The following is a 14,484-nucleotide window of genomic DNA, read 5'->3' as shown; positions in this document are numbered from 1 at the left end:
TTGCTGTCTCCGAAAATTTATTACATGGTCTACTAATTTCATGTTTTTAAAATATAATGTCAATTCTAACTAAAATTCCTCATCCACAGACATGTTAAATAGTTAGACTCTTAAATGGCCACAGGTCACTAAATACAGTTTTAACCTTGCTATGAAACTAATTAAATCTCACCAAGAGATATTGGTCACCTATCAGAATCTTGAAAATACTAGTTTGGCATTAAACAACGTGTTCTAAGGTAATTCTGCTGTTTGTTCTACGACTTCACTTACAGAAAAGCTTTGCCAAACCAAAATTGGTAAAATTCTCGGTCTGATTATTTTTCAATTAACATAGCCTCACCCTAAGGTTAAGTGTCCACCTTGTAAGGGTGGCCTGGAAAAACTGACTTTCGGAAATGCCCAGCAGTAGCCACCAGCCTAGCGTCTGTCTATAACCCTCTTCTCAGGATCCACAACCACTGAAGCTCTAAATAACGCTCTCCCTTCCCTCTGCTTGTAACAGAGCTCGGTTATTATTTGTGGCAGGAATTTTTTGTGACTGTACTGCTCAGCACTTCTATTTACATCAGCAGAGCTAAATGCCCAATGGTGAGAGGGGAGCCAATCAGATGGCAGATTAGATGTCAACTCAGAGGCAGCTGTCTGGAGACTATTACAGCCAGTTTACCTCCACAATTCAAATTCCAAACCTTTCAAAGGAGATCGAGGCAGCCTTGGGGCGCAGCCTACGAGCCAGACCGAGCGACAGTGCAGGACACTGCCTGATCACGCGGGGGGACTTCGGTGGCAGCGAGCGCCAGCAAAGCCAAATCGGTGGGCGCCCACCAGATCCGTTTTCCCCGGGCCTGGCATCTCCCTGGATCTGCCTCCCGAAACCTGTGCCTAAGCCGGGATCAAAAATAAACTCGAGCTGCTCGGCGCGCGGTCCTCTCCCACAGCCCGCCTGCCGCCGGCGGCTCCCTCCACACGCTGAGCCGCCCCGGCTCTCCTCGGGAAGCCCGCGGCCCCTTCCAGCAAACGCTCCCCCACACCCCGCGGCCGGCTCCGCTCTTTTGTGTGCACCCCGAAACAGTCCCGCTCGGCCGGCCGCGCCACAGCCCCCCACCGCCCGAGCTGCCCGCGCTCCCCGGGAGCAGGAAGGGCGCGCTGCGGCCCCCGTCTCCTCCCCGCCGGCCGCGGCCGCTCCCCGGCCCCGCGGCGGCTCTCGGCCCACCGCGGCCCTGGCCCCTCGCCCCCTGCCCGGCCGGGCCGCGGGGGCGGACGGCGGCGCCCCCCCAGGCACCCGGGCCCGCCACGCCGCCGGCGGGGGCCCCCGCGCGGGAAGGCCGGGGCGCGCGTGTGAGGGGAGCTTCCCGCGCCGCCTCGCCGAAGCCCCCTCCCCGCGCCCCGCCGCCGCGGGCCGAAGGGGCGCCCGGGCCCCGCCGCCGCCCCCCCGGCCCGCGCCAAGTGAGCCCCGAAGAAAGAAAGTCGGCGGGCGGGCCAGGCCCGGGCGGAAGCAGGCCCCGCGGCGCGGTTACCTGGGCTCGGCCCATGCTCTGTCCGGGGTGGCCGGGGCTCATCGCCGGGTGGCTCCTTTGTTGCGCGGCCGCCCAGGCCGGGCCGCCGGCGGCGTACGGGGCGCCCAGGTCCTTGCCCAGCCCCATGCCCGCGGCCGCCTGCTGGCCGCCCGCCGCCCCCGCGCCCGCCGCCGCCTGGGACGGGGGCTGCGGCGGCGGCGCGCCGGGGCCGCCGTAGTCGGGGTAGCCGCCGCCGTAGCTCCTCATCATGGGGCTGGGCGAGGTGAGCAGCTGGTTCAGGGTCGGGGTGGCCCCCGACGGGTGCGGGCTCTGGCCGGCGAAGCGCTGGAAGCCCCCCGCCGCCGCCGCCGCCGCCGCCGCGCCGGCCGCCTTGCCGAGGCTGGCGGCCCCGCCGGCCCCGGGGCCCAGCATCATGCCGCCGGCCTGCTGCCGCGGCGAGCCCAGCACCCCGAAGCCCGCGGCCGGGCCCCCGTAGGCGCCGCCGCCCGCTGCTGCCGCCGCTCCCGCGCCCGCCGCTCCTCCTCCTCCTCCTCCTCCTCCGCTGCCTCCTCCTCCTCCGCCGCCGCCCGCGCCGGCCCGGCCGTAGCCCGGATAATGGTTGTACTGGCCGCCGGCGTAGCCTTCGTGGGAGTTGTGCAGGGGCTCCAGGCCGCTGGGCGCCCCGGCCGCGGCGGAGGCGGAGTGCCTCAGCCCCATCCCGGGGCTTTGTTGTCCGCCATGTTGATCAAAGCCAGGCCCGGCCCGGCCGCCGGGGCCGCCGCCGGCGGGGGCCGCGCCGCCGTAGTAATGATTGAACTCCGCGCCGGGCGCCGGGCCGCCGCCGCCCCCCGGCCCGGCGACGGGCGGGTGCGCGCCCAGGGCGCCCAGGCCCGCGGGCTCCAGGCGCCCGCCCGCCGGCTCCCCCATCTTGGGCGGCGCGTCGTCCTCGTCGCCCGGCGGGCCCCGCGCGGGCTGGCCCGGGGGCTCGGCCTGAGGGCCCGCCGCGCCGTCCGGGCCGCCCCCGAGCGGCGGCGGCTCCGAGTCGGGGCCCGGCGGCGCCGCGCCGTTGTTGGCGACGGGATGCTGCTGCTGCTGCTGCTGCTGCTGCTGGAGCTGGCTCAGCTGCTGCTGGAGCGCGTGCTGGTGGTGGAGGTGGTGGGCATGGTGGTGGTGGTGGTGGTGGGCATGGTGGTGGTGGAGGTGCTGCTGGAGCGGCGCGGCCGCCTCGCCGACGGCTTTCAGTTTGTGGTTGGGGAGCAGCCCCGTCTCCATGGCCGGGCCCGCCGCCGAGGACGCCGCGGCGCCGCCGCCCTCCTTGAGGGCCGCCTCGGGGCCGCCGCTCGGCGCGCCCGGGCCGCCGCCGGCCGCCGCGCCCGCGCTGTGGGCCATGTTCAGCTCCTGGCGGGGGCGCAGGGGGTGGTGGTGCACATGATGCGGGCCGCCGTCGCCGCCGCCCCCCGGCACGGGCCCGGGCGCCGCCGCGCCGCGCGCCCCCGCCTCCGGGTCCCGGGCCCCGAGCGCCGGCCGCGGCGCGGGGGGCGCCCGCCGCTCGCCGCCGCCCGCGCTCGGCCGAGCCGCCGCCGCTGCCCGCGCGGCCATGATCGGGCGGCCGGGCGGGGCGGGGGCCGCGCGGGCCTCAGGCGGCCGCCCCGCCCGCGCGCATCCGCACGCCGGGTCCGAGCGCGGCCCCCTCCCCCCGCGGGGCCCCGCGGCGGCGCTGGGGGGGGGGCCGCCTCGCGGGCCGCCGCCGCCGCGGGCGCTCGCGGCGAAAGTTGGGCGCGCGGGGCTGAGGGAAACTTTTCTCGGCGGCGCTCACCCGGCTCTGGGCGAGCCCCGGCCGGCGGCGCTCCCGGGCCCAGCGGGGCAGGCGGCCGCGCGAGCTCGAGCGCCGCTTCCCCGCTCGGCCCGGCTCGCCGCGCGCACTCGCAAAACGCGGACTGGACTCGGCCCGGGCCGCCGCCGCCCGGCCCGCGCCCTGGCGGGCACCCCGGCGGGCGCCCGGGCCGCGGCCTGCGCGTGGCGCCGCGCGCTCGGCCCCCCCGCGGCCCGGGCGCCCGCGGCCTCGTGCCCCCGTCGGAAAGGGCGGGCGTCGCGGGGGCAGCGGGGCGGCCCGGCAGACAAAAGGGGGAGGAGGGCCGCGCAGCGCGGCCGCCGCGGGCCCGGGGGGCGACGCGGAGCCGGGGCCCGAGGCGGGCGGGAGCACCGGCCCCCCGCGGCCGGGTGACGTTGAGAAGGTCGGCCTCGCCGCCCTGCCGCGGGCCCGAGGCGCGCTCCCCACCGCTCCCCGCGGCTGCCCGGGAGGGCAGGCCGTCAGTGGGCGTCAGCGGCCGGCGCCGAGGGCTGTGCCCCGTACGCCGCAGGTACGCGATAACTGCTCCCGCTGACCGCGCCTGCCCCAAACCTAGTGTGGTGTAGGTAACTTTTGAAAGGCGCCTTAGAACTCTGAAGTGCAGGGAGCACCAGCTCATCTGCACACCCCCTTTAAGGGGGAAAATCAAGGTATGTAGAGTGGCGCGCTCTGCTCCAAACAACTTTCAGGTGAAATTGTAACTAGTGGTGCCATCAGAGCGGCAGCAAAGGTTTCCGTCACATCTTCACTCATCTCCACGGCACCTGTCATATTTCACTGTTAACCCTCTTCATCAAATCTAAGTAATATGAAGCAAAACTACATATTATTAGCAAAACTATAACAAAACGTTATAGTTAAGAATATATATGAAAGATCAATAATAATATAGAATGATCAAATCTAATCCTAGGGTAGAAATATCTCCTACTTTGTTCTTTAAAAAATATCTAGTTTTATCCTTTCATCATGTTGTAAATGTTCTGATGGTTCATTAATCGCCTAATATTTGAAATCTCTTTAATGGCTAGAATTCTTAGCCTAAGCAGTGGTCATTTGTGCTAGCGCGGGCCCAGTGCTCATCGAGAGTGCGGATCTGAAACTAGAGCTCTCAAGAGGTGGAGCTGGCTAAAATATATGATTTTGGAAGAACATAGTTTTCCAAAATCATTTCATTCTTTAACTTTAATGGGAAAAAAAGAACTATATTAGCTCATTTCACTGCAGTGGTTATTTTTGTTTGCCTGGCCAGGTGTAAATGTTACATGACTAATAGAAAACGAAAGACTAGGAAAAAATTGGTGACTAACTGTGGGGGAAGTCAGGTGCACACCCAAGGCCCATCATAGACTGCACAAACAACAAATTGCAAATTCTACGCAAGCAACTGGAAAACGGGGTATATCACCATGTGTAAGCGAGTATAACAGAGCTGTAAGATGAATGCATGCCAAATCAGTCACCAGTTTTTGCCAAGAGAATATTACATCTTTGTTAGTGTGCCTTTTTGACATTTTCTCCTGGACTTTCTCCTTTAATAAATGCAAATACAAACTAATTGTATGCATTGCACCACATAAGTTGGAATTTTTTAAAATTGTCATATGCAAATATAAATGTTTTGTGTATGTGTCTATATACCTACATTCTAAAATCAATTATTTATGCTTTTAGACATAGTCAAACAATATATATGTATAAACATAAAAAAGCCATTTTTTCACCTTGATAAAATGCATCAAAGTCCGTTCATACCAGTATAGCCATATGTTGTGGCTATTTTCACATCTAATGCTAAAAGGGAAAATGAGTCACCAAGTTCAGTTTTGACCCTTCTCTTAAAAATACGTTTTCATATAGAAAAATCACAAAATTAATATTAGGCATGGAAGTCTAAATCTTTTTAAATTCCATTTGCTTCAGCAAGTCAACTAGAAGACTAGAACCAAGAGGCAATGAAATGAGGGCCTCAGCACAATGAAATCAGTCTGCTATAAAAGGCAACACATGCCAGTTTTTCCTCTCCAATGGCAGATGCCACGCCCTAACGCAGACAGAAGCCACTGCAGTCTAAGAGAAGCACAGCACAAAGCCGGCAGGACTTCGGTTTGTCTTTTAAACCACAGTGAATGTCACAATACCTTTTCTGTAGCACCTTTGCTGAAGATCAGTGGTGGACTCCTATTTTACTCAACTTAGACTTTACAAACACATCTTTTGGGAAAAGAAAATAAATGCCTCTTAGAGTTCCATTTTTTGGGTGAAAAAAATGCAAGGCTTAATACACAAAACGGCCATTCTCAGGGGTCCGTTATAAAGTGATGAGATAGTTCGAGATTTCACCAAAGCACTTTTCAACTACAGATTACCATTTCTTCGCATCTTGATGATGCTCTATGGCAGTTCTGCAGTACTGTCTCTTTTGATAAAATAAGGTACTGGAAATAACAGCGATCTTTTTCCTAGCGAATTCCTTATTTTCACACGTCTTGCCTAAATTTCAAACCTCACTGACAACTTGAACAAGCTGAGAAGGTGAAGACCCTGGAGCTGCAGCCCACCCAACCACGCAGCTCCCCCGCCTCCTTGTTTAACCAGAGGATTACCCATTATTTTGTTAAGCATTCCTTTTTGGTTACAAAGAGTTGGGGTTTTTTTTAATTGTATGGAAATATTAATATTCAAATACTCCTTTTGAATAGTTTAGGACATGAATAAAAGTCTCTTTAACTTGGCCACTTAGGGAGGCTTGAGCCAGATGGCAGTCTCGGGATCCCACAGTTGGGCCCTCTGACTTCCCCAGCGCCCATCACACTCTGTTTGCTTTCAGATTAGCCCCCTTCTACGGTTCCACTTACTTATTCCAAGACTGCAACGATCGCGATTCACCACCCATCATATTTCTCAGCATTCTTTGCGTAATTTGGAAGCAATTTAGAATAAAGCCCTGTCAAGGTTTTACAAATAGGAACTATTAAAGAAGAAGGCTTTGGATACTTGCTTTCCTTTTAGATTTATGAGAAATGCGGTGAATGGAGCTAATGGGATTTCCCTCCTGATCTTGATCAGGGACTTCAAAAAGCACTAAACAATTGTCCTTTTCACTTCTCCGATTTAGACATTAGCAGTGAATAACTCTGAGTAAATGCAAGATGTGGGACATAGCATTTGATTTTAAGCCACTATGCAAATTAACAAAGGCATAAGAGCAGGGTGCAGGACAATTAGGTGGGATCTGAAAAAAAACTAGGCAAAAAATATTTTAATAAATTTGGGAACAGAACTATGACAGAGTAGCCCTATTATACTCACTAAGCATATTATAATGGGGATAATAAACCCGAATAGGGATAAACTACACTCGTTAAGTCAACAAATTTATCTAGAATCTACTCGGTGCCATGCCCTGAGAATAAAAAGATAAATATTACCTTGTTCCTGCCCTCAAGTATTTGAGAGTCTAAAAGAGAAAATAAACAACTGAACCGAAATTGAACATCGTGGAGGATTTGATAATAAAGAAGCAACCTTAGCCTTCCCCATACAACAGCATTCCCTGCTATTGGGACATCTGACCCTAAGGCTCTCCCGCGACACTAGGGACCCACTACTGGAGCCTGTGGAGGCTGGCTGGCATGAGCAATTAGCCAAAGTCAGAGTATTTCTAAATTGTGGATATAGACTTTCAGAGCCTTAAGCCAAACTTAACAATAGGCTGCTCCATTTCTCTCAAGTCATTAGACACATGGTAACACCACTGAAATAGAGGCAGAAATGCCTTATTTTATATATACATATATATATATACACATATACATATATATGTGTGTATTTAGGCCCTAGGGTGCCAGAGAGTGAACTCAGAACCTTGTATGTGGGAAGCCAGTGCTCAACCACTGAGACTCATTGGCTTCCCTGGGTTGGTTTTCTCATTTGTTTTGCTTGTTGTTTCTTTTTGTTTTTTTCAGGAGGGAACTGAACCTGGCCCTCCCGCATGGGAGGCAGGTGCCCAACCGCTTGAGCCTCCTCTGCTCCCCTTGTTATGTTTTAAACATTGAGCTTTTTCTCTTGCACTGGACTGCCCACATTTTGAATGATGTGTAATGAATATTCTTATTACAGCCTATTTTAGAAACCATCTATGACCGTAGACAGCTGTGTTCAGGCGCATCTTTCGTTTTATTCCCAGTAATGTCCTCGGCCTTCTACCACCATCAACAATCACTTACTGAGGGCCTACTGGGGCATTTCGATACTCTCCTTCTGTGATTAATTTTATCATGTCACCTGTGCGACCTCTGGGTGACAACCTGCTGCCTGGATAAAGGCACTTAGGCAACTTCTGTGGCCTCCAAACAATGACTACTTGGGCAGTAAACATATCTGAGGTCATCTATAATCATCAGGCATGTAAAGGGAAGTCTGTTCGAAAGGCGAATTACCTTATTTCCTGGGAAGATTTCAGTAACGTCTGGGCTCTCGCATATGCAGTTCTTTGCTTCCTGTAGACTTTAAAAATAAGACTATCTAATGCAGTCCTGATTTTTGTGTCACCCCACTTAGAGTCAATTGCTTGGTCCCTAACTCATGAAAGTCAGTGGGTGCCCCCTAAGGGGGAGGGGCTACTCACAGCCGTCCGATTGTTCTGATAAGAGCCAAAGGACTTGGTTATGTGCTTTCCTTTCATATAGTGACATCCTTTCATTGAGGAATTTGCTTATTACTTATAAGCAAATAAGCCTAATACATGCTCGAGTTTTTAAACCTAAGTAATTTTTTTTCTTTCTAAAGAAATGTGCCGCATTAGAACATGTTGTTACAAGACCTAAAATTCAGGGGCTCCCCCTGGCATGTCTGACGGCTCAGGTGTCTGCGCTGACATCCCGGCCCTCTCTCCTCCCTGGTGGCGGGCGACACGCTTCCTCCAGGACCGCGCGTGCCAGGTTTCCCTCCCGAGGCATAACCCACAGGCAGCAGCTGCGGAGGTGCGCCTCCCAGGCCAGCCCCAGCCATTCACTCGGCAAGTAGCTGCCGAGGGTCCACCCTGCCCAGCTCGGCGCCAGCTCTACTCCGCGTTGCACCTGCTGGGCCTAATCAAATAATCACGCTAATAAACGTGCGATGGCAGAGAGATACCACGATGGGAAGGAGAGATGTGGGGTTAATTGAAGGAAATAATGGAGGGACCTGATGTAGGCTGGGCCTCAGGGAAGGCTGCCCCCAGGAAAGCACATTTGGGCTGAAAATGAAACACAAGGCAAGATCCACCAGGCGAGGGGGGCAAGAGCCTCCTGGGGAGCAGAGGCCCGAGGGGCCGGGCGGCAGGCCGCTGCTGCGGTGGGCGGCACACAAGCCCTTGAGGCAGCACAGTATCCTGGGGCTCTAGGACACGGGGCGTTCTAGTGGGGGGCTGGCTTGGTCAGCTCTGGGGTGTGGCAGAGCCCCTGGTGGCAGGGAGGAGGGCACGCTGGGGGTGGAGCCAACACAGGTGGGAGTTAGAGTGGGGCTCCGGCCGGAGGGCCCAGTCCATTCTCTTGGGCCAGAGCAGCCCAGCCACCTTCACTCACTGAGGGTCCCAGTGTATCACAAGATTGAGAAATCACAGGGAAATGGATTTGGCTCAACAGATAGAGCATCCGCCTACCATATGGGAGATCCAGGGTTCAAACCCAGGACCTCCTGACCCGTGTGATGAGCTGGCCAATGCACAGTGCTGATACGTGCAAGGAGTGCCCTGCCACGCAGGGGTATCTTCCGTGTAGGGGAGTCCCACAAGCAAGGAGTGCACCCTGTAAGGAGAGCTGCTCAGCGCGAGAGAAAGTGCAGCCTGCCCAGGGTGGCACTGCACACATGGGGAGCTGACACAACAAGATGATGCAACAAAAAGAGGCAGAGGTTCCCAGTGCCGCTGACAATACAAGTTGACACAGAAGAACACACAGCGAATGGACACAGAGCAGACAACTGGGGGGCGGGGCAGGGAAGGGGAGAGAAATAAATTTAAAAAATAAATCTTTTTAAAAAATCACAAGAGAAGATTATAAGGCTTACAGTGTAAGGTTTATGTTTTTAAAAGTGGTCACCCTTGAAAAGGCAATGCGATGTGATTGTGCTTTTAACTGAATAACCATAAGAGTTTTTTCAAATGAATTCATAGAGTCCCACAGGCGGTGCATCTGGTCACTGGTCACAAATTAAAACGATGAACATCTTTTCGTTTAGTCATCGTATTGCATCTCCAGGATTACATGTATAACCTTACCTGGCAACAACACAGAGGTCTAATTCGAGACTACCTGCCGACGGCTCTCCGAGTTCCCTGCCACAACAGGCCTCGATGTAGGTGACAGATGGCGTGGAGACGCCGCGGACATGGAGGTAAGTGAGCTGAAGCCCGAAGAGCCCGCCCCTCGGGGATGCACGCCACCCCCTGCGCCAGGCTGCCCGCCCGGCCCTGCCCGCCGCTGCGCAGGCCCGTGGGGCTGAGCCCCCGGGGAGGGCCGTCCTCTCCAGCTCACACTCAGCACCTGCGTGCCAGAAGGCCCGGGTGGGCAGCCAGGAGGTGGCCGTGGAGCACCTGGGGTGGGTGAGACACGGAGAGGAGCCGGAAGGCCCGCAGTCTTCACCCCTCGCTTTCCTGCCGCCTCTCCGGGGCCCAGGCCAGCCTCTGCTGCAGCTGGCAGCTCCGGCTCTGCGCCCTGCCCCTGCTCCACCCTCGCCACGCTCTACCCACCCAAGTAGTGGAGGCTGGCTGCTCAAACCCACGCCCTGCCGACGCCCTGCGCGCCTTCTCCACCCGGGCACTGGTGACGCTGAGATGGAGATGGGAAGGACACGCAGCCCGTCCAGGGCTGCCTGTCTGCACAACACCAGGGGGCGTCGCGCTTGCCCTTCACGTGTAGGGCGGCTGCTGCCACCTTCCCCAGAGCCCCTGCAGCCGGGCCTGGGCCCAAAGCAGGAGCCTGGGCTGGGAAAGGCTGGGGCCCCGGCAGAGGCCTAGCTTTGCCCCGTGACGTGGTTCTCTGCCACCTCTCACCTCTGGAAGAGGAGCAGAAGGGGCAAGCCCTGCGGCGCCCAGCTCCCCCCTCTTCTCCTCCTAACCTCCCTCGCTCCCTTATTTACGGAGAGGGTGAACGTTGAAGACCTCGGGCAGAAGGAGCTGTGCTCGGTCAAGGAACCCAGGCCCTTCTCTGCCGCTTCCAGCTTTATCATGATTATCACTGAGCATTTAGTGTTTATCCCACGCAGAGATGCAGCTTAACTACCCCAACATCTGTTCTCCCCACCTTTAGGAATAGAGGCCCCAATTTTTAGCTGGGCACAGGACCACGTTATTAAAAAAAAAAAATGCCTCGTCCTTCCAGATTCCCTTGCGATAGGTGTGTCCAGGGCTTACAGGGAGCTGCCGAACCAGCTGGGCTACTCTCCACCCCTGCACCGCGGAAGAGGGAAAAGCCAACTTCTCTCTTAAGCACTGATTTTTGTTTTGTTTTGTTTGGAGGTGCTTTTTTCCCTTTTTCCTTTTTCCCCTTCCTCCCTTCCTTTCTCCTTCTTCTGAAACCAAATCCAAGACTAACCGATACAGCGCCTTAAAGCTGCTCCTACGGTTTTCTCCGTGGCCCTTCGAGAGCCTGTAAATCTCTCACGCCTTGCTCATCTCCTTAGAAAACACGGAGAGCAGCCGTGCCGATTTTACGGGCCTCCTGGGGGCAAGGTGGAGTCAGCCCTACAGAGCTGGGCCCGTGCGAGGCATCTGGGAAGTGTCGGCCAACACCCTGTGTTTAAAGAAGGCCCTCGCATCTCTTATCAATTATTAGGGATTATCAACCCCCAAGGACCACGTCCCTTCTTCAGTTTCTCTGGTGTCTTCCTCACTGCTCAGAGCAACCCTGAACCCACAGTTGGCCCTAAACACTTATTTGTCAATAGAGCTTTGTGGCCGGACACAACTGCGCAAATAAAATTGTGGGCTGTGCCTTCTTTACTGCAGAGAACAAATGGAGCATAAGCAACAACGACTTTTCGTGTGACTGCGCATTTAACATAAACACAGGGGAGGCGGACTTGGCTCAACAGACAGGGCGTCCGCCTTCCACATGGGAGGTCCAGGGTTCAAACCCAGAGCCCCCTGACCCACGTGATGAGCTGACCCATGGGCAGTGCTGACCCATGGGCAGTGCTGATGTGCCCAAGGAGTGCTGTGCCACATAGGGGTGTCCCCCGCGTGGGAGAGCCCCATGTGCAAGGAGTGCACCCCCGTAAGGAGAGCCACCCGGCACGATAAAAGTGCAGCCTGCCCAGGAGTGGCACCGCACACACGGAGAGCTGACGCAGCAAGATGACGCAGCAAAAAGAGACACAGATTCCCGGTGTCACTGACAAGAATACAAGCCAACACATAAGAACACACAGTGAATGGGCACAGAGAGCAGATAACGGTGGGGGGGAGGGACCGAGACAAATAAATAAAAATAAAATAATGACAGGATTCCTAACTTGTGTTTTAATTTATCAAAAGGTAGGGGGAATTTTTCTTAAAAGGTCACGTCTACCTAGTATCGTAAGGGAAGTTCTAAGCTGTGTTCAGAAACGTAAAGTTGGCCTGATTTCCCATCTTCCTCTCTAGGTAAGCTTCTTCCTCGTCCTTGTTAGTTAAAGGAACTAGGGGCATGCAATTTGTGACTGGAGAGAGCATTGCACATTTGCTGTGAACACTTTGAAGGCTTTTTCCCTACAAGGCTAGTGTGGCATTTGTTTATAAACAGCATCTCTGTTAGTGCAGACTCCACGAGATTGGTTTCCCATTGGCCCGACAGAAACAGTGCAAAATCTTCACCCTTCCCAAAGTCTAGCAGGACTCCCGGGGTTTTTTGAAACCAAACCAGGCAACACATGCAGAAGCTTGTCGATTATTTTAAGCGAACTTATTATTGTTTTCATCTCGTTAACTTTCACCATATGCTGTTTACTTTTTTGGTATCCTGTATAGGCTGGAAAAATGAAAATGGGCCAGGCCACTGTGACTCACCAGGGGCACGTCATCAGGAAGATGCTGTGCACAAACTCTGGGGAGTTCAGAGAGAAGCAAAGTGATTCAGGGGGGCTTTTTAAGAGGACTTCCGAGCAAAGGCTTGTACAGTTCCCCACGTTGTTTAACTGAGCAACCCAGGAGGCCAGCAGGAAAACTGATTCCCACCGTGGGAAGACCACATAACCACAGAAGGCATCGTGGCACAGTAGAAAGATGATGGGTTCGTGTCCCAGTTCCACTTTTGCAGGATGTGCAAGTTTTGGCGATTTGTGTAACCTTGTTCTATACCAGGATGTATGTGAGACGTGGAATGTCTGCTTTGCCTGATTTTCCTTTTGTAAGAATTTAACACAAATAGGTAAGAAGGTATCGTGTATATATGTATTTAAATTTTAAAATAGAATAGATATCTGTAGTGTGAGTTCAGAAAAGCTATGTATACTCTACTCAACCCCAAACATTTCTCCTACTATCTAATTTTAATTTCCCCAATACAGACTTACAGGTTTTTTTTTCCTTCCTCTAAAGGTTCTGAGCCCTGTCAAAATACAAATTTGCTTCTAAAGAGTAATAACTATATTTTATCAGCCATTTACACCTTATTATGAGTACATTTTGCATCTATTCCTGAAGGTTGGATGCCAAAGAAGAAGAGGTGAGGAGGCCATGCGTCCCAGGAAGAAGTTAAGCTACAGCTGGCATGATGGGCAGTGAAGGGTGGCCACAGAGATGGGGGGGAAACATACTTAATATTCAAAATATTTTTCTTTCCACCCGAATAGGTTGTCCTCTGAATCCTCAACCCAGTTCCTAAAGGTGGGTGTCCCAGGACTTGTTACTGCTAACCATGATTCAGCTGACCCCCGGTACGTGGAGACAGGGGTGGGCGAGAGAGAGGACGAGCCTCGGGGCCAGAGCTCGTTGCCAGGCACCTCGGGGATTCCGTGGCTACGTGGCACAGTGGGTGTTGTAGAGAAGCCTTTCTTTGGAGTTGGGAGTGACGCGATGGGGGCATGCTACACTTCAGGAGAATGCTGGCCTTGCGAAGACTTTAGGAGAAGAGGATGAGGAGGGCCAGAAACCTGGGAGAGAAGGGGGAGAAGAAGAAGGCAGAATCGGAGAAGAGGACTAGCACAGAAAGGCAGATAGAGGTGGCCAGACACACTGTTGCCAGAAGCATCCGAAGTAGTGTTGCAAACTGTAATTGGTTCTTTGATACATTTATCAGTAACTAGATGAAATCCTCTTGCTAATAGAGATAGCTCATAGAGGACATCAAACTCTTAGGTTCACGGGAAGTGGATTTGGCTCAACTGATAGAGCATCCCCCTACCATATGGGAGGTCCGGGGTTCAAACCCGGGCCCTCCTGACCCATGTGGAGCTGGCCCACGTGCAGTGCTGATGCGCACAAGGAGTGCCCTGCCATGCAGGGGTGTCCCCTGCATAGGGGAGCCCCATGTGCAAGGTGTGTGCCCTGTAAGGAAAGCCGCCCAAGGCGAAAAATGATCAGCCTGCCCAGGAGTGGCACCGCACACACGGAGAACTGAGGCAGCAAGATGATGTAACAAAAAAAGACATAGATTCCCGGTGCCACTGACAATACAAGCAGACATAGGAGAACACATAGCAAATGGACACAGAGAGCAGACCAGCTGGGGTGGGGTGGGGGAAGTGAAATAAAGTAAAATTTAAAAAACACAAAAAACTCAGGTTCAAGGTTGAAACTTTAGAGGGTGAATAAGGCAATCATAGCCTTCCCAATTAATATCCTATCTTGCTGACATTGCATTGTAAATTCCTTGGCCAACTGGTCTACCTGCCTGTACTTTTATTGCATAATCCTTGGCATATTCTGATTTCTAACCTCACCCAGCCATTGAAAAATTTCCATCCATGATCTCTAATAACCTCCTTTGTTCTAGGAAAATCCACATGTCTTTTATTGGCTTCCCTCTGCTTCAATCGTTTGGAAATATTTCTTGATATTTGAAACACTAAATTTAAGTCTCCTCCTGCTTACCAAAGCTGGTATTGAGGAATATCTAGATCACGTAGGCCCCTTCTATGTGCCAAATATGTATGGTAGGCCTTGGGGGATGCAGT

At 54.4% G+C, this 14,484-nt stretch overlaps 1 protein-coding gene and 1 long non-coding RNA gene across 2 annotated transcripts in view; one reads left to right on the top strand and one right to left on the bottom strand.

Moving 5' to 3' along the window:
- The window catches only part of ARID1B (AT-rich interaction domain 1B), a 398,217-nt gene extending 395,314 nt beyond the window's left edge, over positions 1-2,903 (bottom strand). The window contains 1 exon segment of the mRNA XM_058289666.1: positions 1,521-2,903. Coding sequence (XP_058145649.1) covers positions 1,521-2,888 — 1,368 coding nt within the window. The 5' untranslated portion in view covers positions 2,889-2,903.
- Positions 2,904-9,570: 6,667 nt separating this feature from the next.
- LOC131276432 (uncharacterized) lies at positions 9,571-12,944 on the top strand. Its single transcript, XR_009183913.2, has 2 exons — positions 9,571-9,726; positions 12,338-12,944. It is a non-coding gene; the product is annotated as an uncharacterized lncRNA (long non-coding RNA).
- Positions 12,945-14,484: the final 1,540 nt, after the last annotated feature.

The sequence above is a fragment of the Dasypus novemcinctus genome, chromosome 28 (genome assembly GCF_030445035.2).
Source record: "Dasypus novemcinctus isolate mDasNov1 chromosome 28, mDasNov1.1.hap2, whole genome shotgun sequence".
Lineage (NCBI taxonomy): Eukaryota > Metazoa > Chordata > Mammalia > Cingulata > Dasypodidae > Dasypus > Dasypus novemcinctus.
The sequence above is the reverse complement of the archived record's forward strand: the minus strand, read 5'-3'. Positions and strand labels throughout refer to the sequence as shown.